We start from the raw sequence: 8,919 nt of genomic DNA on the forward strand, positions 1-8,919 counted from the left end.
AATGCAGTGAGTATCTGACCAAGGCAACCATTTATTACTGAAGTTCTTTTGGTGTTTCAAAGCTGTGAGTATTTGTATAATTTAGCAAATGACATAATGTTAGACTAGCAAAAAATGTGTACATATACTGTATAGTAGGAGAACACAGAACTAGATCTGTGTGTTAGACTTAATTTGTGTTACAGTTAATTTGCTTTTACAGACGCTTTTAAAAATTAACTTTCCATTCAGCTTTTGAGGTAATAAGTTAAAAAAGCACCAACATGATTTTTTCAAATGTCTAACCATCATAGAAGGCTCCACCATATAAGACCCACACGATGAGCAGGTTCCTTATACTGTGCAAGACTTCTATAAATTTTTCATACAGACTTGACACCTGCTGATATGGCTTCGGATGAGTCCTGCTTTGAGTGTATCTGCTGAGGGCTTGCTTTGGAAGGGCTGGTCGACTGTAGTGAGCCAGAAGCTGTATTTATTTGCAAAGTAGTGACAGGTTCCACGTGCGCCGTTACATTCGATAAAAGGAGTTGCTCTGAAATCTTCCAGGCAGCTCCCAGGAGAAACCAGGGACTGTCCTCCACCTTCATCACCAGCAGCAGTGTGCTAAAGGAGACAAGGAAGGCAGTGGTCAGAGTATAACCTCAGGCAATGCTGCCAAAAACTTAAACATGGGAAAAGAGAAAAACCACTAGAATTGCTCCTGATTTTTATTTCTGGAGCAGAGAGTCTGCTAATCTTGCAACTAGGTAAGGCTTAAGGGTTTGGCTATGCTTTAGCTATAAAAAGGAGCTAAATCCTATGTTGATGCCACTTTAAGTCTTCTCACAGACATGTTTTCTATAATTAAGAGTTTCACTTTTGGGAGTCTCAGAACTGGAGAATCACTTAGGTAGGAAGACCCCACTGGAAGTCACCTCAGCCACTTTCCTGCTCAAAGCAGGGCTGATACAAAGTTGTCCTTGGTTGCTGAGGGCACCATTGGGTTGTTAATACCTCCAATAATGGAGTTTTCCACAACGTCTCTGGGCAGCCTGTTCCTCTGTTTGATTACACTCAGTAAGAAGAACTTTTCACCATATAGCTAACTTGGATTTCTCTAATTGTAAAGTCTGTCATGCTTTGCATTGTACCTGAGCTGCACTGTGGAAACAAAATTAGCTTCTATACAAATAAGCTGTTCCCTCTGTGGCATATTGTTTGACAGCAAATTACACCAGAATCAAGCATCTTTATACCACTCAGCTGTTACCTTTGACACATACTGTGGTAATGAACTGAATGTTACTTTTCTTCTGTCAAAGGCATTACTAACAAAAAAGACATTTCCTCTGCCCATTTAAGAACTGTACAGCTGCATTTTTAAGCGGAGCTGTTTAATTTTCTCTTAAAAACTGGAGGAATTTGCAATATAAAAGAAAGCCACTGGAAAATAAAGTTGTAAATGCGTTTGTAAATGTAAGGAGAAATCTGGGCACATCCAGTATGTTTTAATAAACACCATACTATAAAAGCACGTTTTAACTAGCTTGGTTTATGCTGCGAGAGGCCCACTGTGTTCATATAAATGAGTAACAGAAATGACCACCTTTTAACATAGTGAAGGACTCTGAGCTGTGACTGGTGTTAAATGTTGCTGAGATTTAGATAGTAGTATTTTTTTTAAAAAACCAACCCAACCCAAAACAACAATTCTCTCCCCCCAGAAACTCCACCCAAACCCCAAAGCTGCAGCTCATCAGCTGCCTTACAAATGTGCAAGATTTGCTAAGCTGTGAAGTTCAGGAGCAAAACCATTCTAGCATCCCTCTACAAGAACAAAGGTGGTAAGTAGCAGCATTCACTATTACAGCTTTGGGCCCTCTGCAGTTGGAGCTGGAAAGCCTGCTGTGGAGCCCTGGCTTGGGAGCAGGCCTGCTTCACCACCTCAGGATGAGCACTGGCATTCCTATGCGCAGTGTAAAAGCTCCCACTCTGTGCCTATAATACCTCCTCTTTTATTTGCCATGGCCTTCTATCCTTCTCAACACTTAACCTGCATCCTATAAAGGTAGAGTGGCCTGTGTGGCCTTGTTACATGAAATCTTACTGACTTCTATACCTGCTTGGGCAGGCATCCGTGGCAACTCTCTGCATGATTGTACCTTACTCAGGGGAAGGAGGTGAAAAATTTAAGCCAAGGAAGTAAAACAGTATGTACTTTGAGATAACCACAAGTGTGGTGTACTTCTTCCATAGTTGCCTGAGAAGCAGAAATGTGTACACCAAACATTTTAGTTGCTCCAAACACTAGCTGAGAAAATCAGAATTCTTCTCACTGTGTGTTCCTTGGTACTGGCAGGCTTTGTCCTGGCAAAAGGTTCTTGCTAAGGTGACAACTTGGTTCTTAACAATGCTCAGTGTTTACACAGGCCTTTGCAAACATTGAATTAATCCTTGGAATTCTTACACAGTAAATATGAGATTGGTATCAGGGCTTTTTATAGAAGCAAAAGAAAGGTCAAACGTAGGGCTGGTCAAAAGTGCGACCTGCCCTCTCAAGACACTTGTTTTCTGTAACTAAAATGAAAAAAATTACCAGCTTTACTTTTACCTTATTTTCTGAAAAATTTAAGGTTTTGGATTTTGACTATTGCTATTCTATGATGTTTTCTTCTAGAGAAATATTGTTTTTCCCCCTACCTTGCAGCATTCAGTCCAATCTTTAATGAGTCAACAACATGGGCACACTGTTGCAGGCTTTGACTCTTGGGTACATCAAGCAAGTAAGAAACATGAGCACCTGTCAGATCATACACTGACACATTCTAGCTGCTCTTTAACCATGCTAAGCCCTCCAGTGCTTATGTGATCCTTCTGTCCTGCAAGAAAAGCAGGTCATGCCCTTCAGTAGGTCTTCCACTGCACACCTAACACTAAGCTTTTCTGTACCATCCCCTTTCCTAATTATGACAAGACCTAAGAGATCCTATATGACCAAGTGTATACAGCTCCATTGTTGTTGCTATTAGAGATACAACACTGAAGTTAAATTTTAGAAACAACAGGAGGCTGTCTCCCTTTCTAGACTAGGTGAAAGACAGTGGCTTCTAAATCTTTAACCAAACACCAATGATTGCAAGTTTCTAAAAGAAGGATAAAAGTTCTGTGATTTTTTCCCCCCCCTCTTGATCAGCTACTTAATAGCGATGTATGTAAGTAACTCTCAGTCTTCAGCTGGGAATATGCTTTGTAGGCTACTGTCAGTGCAATTTTATTTGCTAATCCATAGCTGTCCTTGTGCTCTGCTCCAGAGCTCTATTGTGTACATAAAGTAAGTACTCCAGATGTTAGTCTGTCAAGACGCAATTTTCTCTGCAATTCACCAAAATGTTGTTTCTCCTCTCTGCTTTCTAGAAAATAGTTCTACGCTTTCCTGGTTCCCCAGGAAAGTGGTTTTGGTGGTCTTGGATCTGAAACAGAGTAGCCTTCCTATCTAAGTATTTAAGACTCAGACTTAAAACCCAGTGCCACATAAAGTGTGACACTGGAGAGCAAATACCATAAGGAAGGAATATCCGATCCACAAACTGCGCCAGCCTTCAGGGCAGTGAGGAATAGAAGCTTCTTGGCTATGGACAGCAATTGCCACAGCTGGGGCCTCACAAACTGAGCAGCGACTGATATATGGCTTAATGTCATCTTCTGCCACAGGCATCATTGGAAGAGGTGCTGTAGTTGAGAGCCAGTAGGATTTATCATTTCGACTTGCATAGTAACAAATATCCCCAGGGTTACAGTAGAGGAATGGCATAGTACTAAACCGAGCCAAACATGAGCCAGCCAGCCCTGTTAAAAAAAAAGAAGAAGAAAAAAAAAAAGATACTATGGCAATCATTCTCACAGAAGACAATGCACAATTTCAGTTTTCTGCTCTTTCCCAAGCACTTGTCAGTAAAACCCTGAAATCCAGAATGTTTTGCTGGCTTTACAGGTCAGCTATTAATTTTTCCTACCTCAATTTTTTAGCTTCACTCACTCTGAACAAGTAAAAACTGTCATCCCAGGCACTGACAGTAAAACCACTGTACATTCCTGGGACTGAGAGAAGCCTGCTGGGTAAGAGAAGAGAGAAGTAGCTGGAAAAGTACAGTGTGTTTTGGGAATTGGAGTCACCAACACTGGTAGGTACATGGGAGAGTAGTTGAATGACACTAGTGACTTGCAGGAGCCTTCTCAGTGGCACTCCATGCAGACATAGAACTTTTATCTTCTCATTTTGGTGTTCACCAAACCTGTTTGCTGAAGTCCCAGCTTTCTCTAGGTTCTGTTTATTTAGTTGGGTTGGTGGTTTTTTTTTTAATTTTTCATCCAGAGAGATGGAATTGGGGTGGCTCCCAGCAATACCTGCACATACCTAGATCCTGGTTGTGTGCTTTCTCTTGTCCTTCAAAGTACAGTAGACTGTATCCACTCCAGAGTTTGTTCATGCCAACTGGGCACATGGGCTCTTGATCAGACTGGCTGTGCTTCACCAGCAGGTAGCCCATGCTCACGCTGCGACCCGGCATGCCTGGCAGCCCGGGGCTGCCGGGCCGGCCTGGCTGACCTTAGAACAGCAGAGGGGAAAGAGAGAGAACAACTGAAGTTTGTGCTCCCACAGGTAGCTGATATTCCAGCTAAGCTGCTGACAGACAAAGCCTAATTGCATGATGCCTCTTATTGTAAGTTATTGTTAAAAGAGCTGTAGTTCTAGAGTTACAGCAGTTGTTTTGGAAGTAGATGTGAGCTGGATTAGGCTCCTTGGTTTCTAAGATGATGCATTTCACTGTCAGAACCAGGGAAAGTCACATATAAATTTCTAATTAATTGGAGCATCCTTGGTTCAGTACAGATGAACATACTTTCTCATTAAAACTTTCTCTTAGTTCAAGATTAACCAATGATTTTTTAACTGCTTGCAGTTGCTTTATACGGTTAAAACTATGCTCTGCAAATACCCATTTCTCTGTTTACTTAGCTAATTAAGATCGTAATCATTCTGCTCTTTGTCTGGTTAAGGACATAGGTATTTCTTTTACAAATAAGTTCCCCTAAGCATCATCTATACAAACATCACATGCCAAACCATTCTTTTCCATGAATGTAATTTTTAGAAAAACACTAGGCTGAAATACCTCAGAGAAAACTGATGTAAAAATACACTCAGATCAAAACAGACTAACTCATGAGGGGACTGACATCTAGATCTAGCAAACTTATTCAAAAAATATTGCTTTAAGATAACTCTGGTAAAAGTTAGTTAGCTGTCCCTTGTGAAAAAGCTGAGAAGACAGAAACCTTCTCTTTCCTCCCTATCCAGTGATGTAGTAACTAGAGAACAATTTATGGCAGTGAAATAGGAGAAAGGGAAGAAGTGCTGCACAACATCTCTTACCTTCAAATCCCACAGGACCCTGAAATCCTACTGATCCTTGTTCACCTCTGGAACCCGGAGGAGCTGGAATGCCACCCCTGCCCTGGAGTCCTGGCTCTCCAGGTGAGCCTCTGAAACCTTGCACCAACAATGGTTATAAGCACAGTGACTGCAGAGACACCAACATGCTACCCACTTTGTTAACATGTGCTCTACTTGCATGTTTGATCCCATCTGCCAGGTTTATCAATTTACAGTAAAGGCAAGTCCCTGTGGTTCTTCCTCAGGCAAAGAGCACTAACTTCATTGGAAAAGGTTGCCTGGGTCAAAACTGCATGAGCCCCGCAACCCTCATCTTTCACTCTTGCTGACACCACACATCTGATGAGGCTCATAGTAAGAGGTGCACTGCATAAGGTCCACACGACTAATGCTACATTCCCATGGCTGATAGCACCCCCACAAGGATGTGCACATTTCCTCACATATGGCTATGTGAGTGTTGTCAAAGTTTCCCCTGCTAAGAAGAGGAGGCAAGCCAAGCCCTAGCTTTGAAAGACAAAATTTGACTTGGCTTTGTGGCTTACAGAATTTAAAGAGAGTCAAAGCAGTGCTCTGGTGGCCTCACTCTGCTAAGGGGAACTGAGTTTTCACTCTATCTGATTCTTACCTGGATCGCCTGGTGGACCCTGAGGTCCTGTATCTCCTGGGCTTCCTTGAGGTCCTATATTTCCACGGGGACCTGGTGAACCTTGCTCAGCAACCAGCCTTGGAGGAAGGGGAGGCAGCCCAGGAGAGCCTGGAGGGCCCTGAAAGCCTGTAATAAGAAGCAAGATGAGATAGTTTGATTAAAAATATCCCCTTGTATTTTCCTGTGTTCCTCCATCCACAGATATGTTGCTGTTATTTGGCTGCCTATATGGGAGGACTGTGGTCTGCAACTCACCACCTTGGGTACAGCAGCCATATTTGTTATAATGGAGGAATGTATGTGAGCATGGGGATTGTCTTCTCTTGGAGGGCGCACAGACAAGCAGAAAGAAATGGATTATGCCCGTGCTCTCTCATTTATGACATAGGAAGCTGGGAAGCTCCCCTGAAACAGCAAACAACTCAGGTGCCACACCATCTTCTGATGGGCTCTGGGACACACAAATACATGATGGTATAGATAGAGTGAAGGATTTTAAAGATATTTCTAAATATTCAGTATGTCTACTCTGGAGGATTACTTTAGACAAGGAATTCTCTTTTTTATAACCCTGAGAGCGGCTCTGATTTCGCAGTTTGGCACCTCATACAAAATCAATTCATAAAGGCAAAAAGTTGACTGCCCATGTTAAATTCAGGCATCTGTCCACTGAAATTTGCCAGGGGTCCCACAGAGTCATGCAGTTTGGAGAGGTCCTGGGAGAACATTTAGCCTAACCTCCTGCTCAAAGGAGGGCGAGTTAGATCAGCCCTGTGGAGCTGCAAAATGAGTAGGTTAGAAAAGAGTTAGGCATCAGACTGCACTTACCAGTTAGTCCTCTATCCCCCTTGGGTCCAATAGGTCCTAAATCACCTGGAAATCCTATTGTGCCCATAAAGCCAATGACACCTTGTTCACCCTTACGACCTTTAATGCAAAATGAGAGGTGACATTATTGCATTTTAACACTGATCAAGTGAGTGCAAAAGTCACATTACTGAAGCTGCTGTAGCATAGGAGGTTCCCGTGCCCACAGCTAAGATCAGCATTTCCCACTCTTACCTTTTGGTCCAGGGTACCCAGGAACTCCAGGTCTCCCTTCAGGTCCAGGATCACCTCTACTTCCTTTCTGGCCAATTTCTCCACTCATACCTGTTGGTCCACTTTCTCCTTTGCTGCCTGGTGGAGCTGGTACTCCAGGCTGCCCCTGTAGTCCTGGATAGCCTGTTTAGAGCACATATAATTTGTAAACTGTTTATATCCAAGACCTGGTCAGAAGGGAAAAAAAATAACAGTATGTCTAATTGTATCCCACCAGGTTTAATTTCCTTAATTTAGGCAGGGAACTAATGCCCTGGCAGACTTACTCAGCACTCCTGCTCCAGCTCTCAGGCTGGCACACCCTTCTGCTGAGATGGCAGAGGAATTAGGGCATGGAGCTGCCACAGAGTACAGTGTCATTTCTAGCAAGATTTCAGCAAAAGTGGGGTGCCTGCTGAGATACAGTCCTCAATGAGCTATTCCTTCCCCAGCAAATGCCCCACTTTCATTTGGTGTCTCCCTGCTTGATACCCATTTCTCCAAGAAACTAGAGAGAAATCAGAGAGCAGCAAGCACCTGACTCAGTGCCAGGTGGTAAATAAGCCAAGGACTTACTGTTCTGTGTATTCTAGTGCTTCAGTTGAACATCTGGATACAAGTAACTACTTCATGCTGTCTTGGGAATTATGGGAACAGCCACTTTTTCCAGAATTACATATTGCCTGAAGCTAAACCTGGCAGTTTGCTCTTTAGTTACCTCTGCTGCCTAAGAAGACTTTTGGACTTTGTTTCTGAAGAGGGCAGCACTTACTAATTAGGGTTTTGAGTGGGGCATCTCTGAAGTTGGATCACGGGTGGATACAAACGCAAGATGCGTGTGGCAAAGTAAGTGAGCCACAGCCATGCCTGTCTCACCATTTTGTCTGAGAAATGGTATTCCTATTCCCACTCTCCTGACTACTTCTATTGTCATTTTTTAATCCAATGACTGCTGGGGGAGTGGGAATCAGTATGCAGTAAACCAACTAACATCTTCTTTCCATTTGGAAACCTTGGTATTTTGTTGGTTCTTAGCCAACAATTTACATAAAAATTTCCATGCAACCTATAAACATGGTAGTGGGACACCTGCAACTTCTGCTACAAGCTCTTCACAGAAGCACTGAAGTTTGAAATGATTGTGCAGTCTAATAAGCAATAGGTGTATCAGCTTCTAAATACAGTGAGATGTAGAGCAGTTCTTTCAGATGTGTGAGATAGGCAGGCTCATAGCACGGACTTTAGAGAGAAGAGCTAATGCTTCCCAGTGTAACTTAATTTGCATGGTAATTTCACATAGGAAAATTTTCTAAATTATTAAGAAAACATTCCACAGAATTGCAAGACTGCCACCACCCTCAGATTTTAAAGTAGTAAATTAGTGTAACATTTCTGAAAGCTGTAAAGAGAATTCTGGATTATTAAATCTGTTACTTGCATGAAAATCAAACCCTGTCATCAGGACAACCTAAAGCAACTGTTTTTTGTTTTCCAGAGGTCTATCCCTAATATTTTATGTACCATTAGCTCTGTCTGACAATTTTCATGCACTGTAGTGTTGCTTTTAATAGAAATGTTTTCCTGAATCAAGACAGAAATAACGTCTGCTGTTGCTAACCCAGTACTTAGTCTTCTATTGTTGTCTGAGGGGAACAAAACATGAATTACCTGGCACTCCATCTAGACCTGGGGAGCCTTTATCACCAGGATATCCTGATATATTTGAAATCCCAGGAGGCCCTGGAAATCCTTC

The 8,919-nt window shown here is 42.5% G+C and overlaps 1 protein-coding gene across 1 annotated transcript in view; it reads right to left on the minus strand.

The window, feature by feature from the left end:
* Positions 1–247: 247 nt before the first annotated feature.
* COL4A2 (collagen, type IV, alpha 2) overlaps positions 248–8,919 on the minus strand; it is a 140,979-nt gene continuing 132,307 nt past the window's right edge. The window contains exons 41-48 of the mRNA XM_009997970.1: positions 8,835–8,915; positions 7,149–7,310; positions 6,915–7,013; positions 6,066–6,212; positions 5,417–5,533; positions 4,397–4,588; positions 3,542–3,828; positions 248–606 (exon numbers count right to left, since the gene is read on the minus strand). Of these exons, the coding sequence (XP_009996272.1) occupies positions 352–606; positions 3,542–3,828; positions 4,397–4,588; positions 5,417–5,533; positions 6,066–6,212; positions 6,915–7,013; positions 7,149–7,310; positions 8,835–8,915 (1,340 nt within the window). The 3' untranslated portion in view covers positions 248–351. The remainder of the gene's footprint in view (positions 607–3,541; positions 3,829–4,396; positions 4,589–5,416; positions 5,534–6,065; positions 6,213–6,914; positions 7,014–7,148; positions 7,311–8,834; positions 8,916–8,919) is intronic.

This window comes from Chaetura pelagica, unplaced genomic scaffold, assembly GCF_000747805.2.
Source record: "Chaetura pelagica isolate M959 unplaced genomic scaffold, ChaPel_1.0 scaffold123, whole genome shotgun sequence".
NCBI lineage: Eukaryota > Metazoa > Chordata > Aves > Apodiformes > Apodidae > Chaetura > Chaetura pelagica.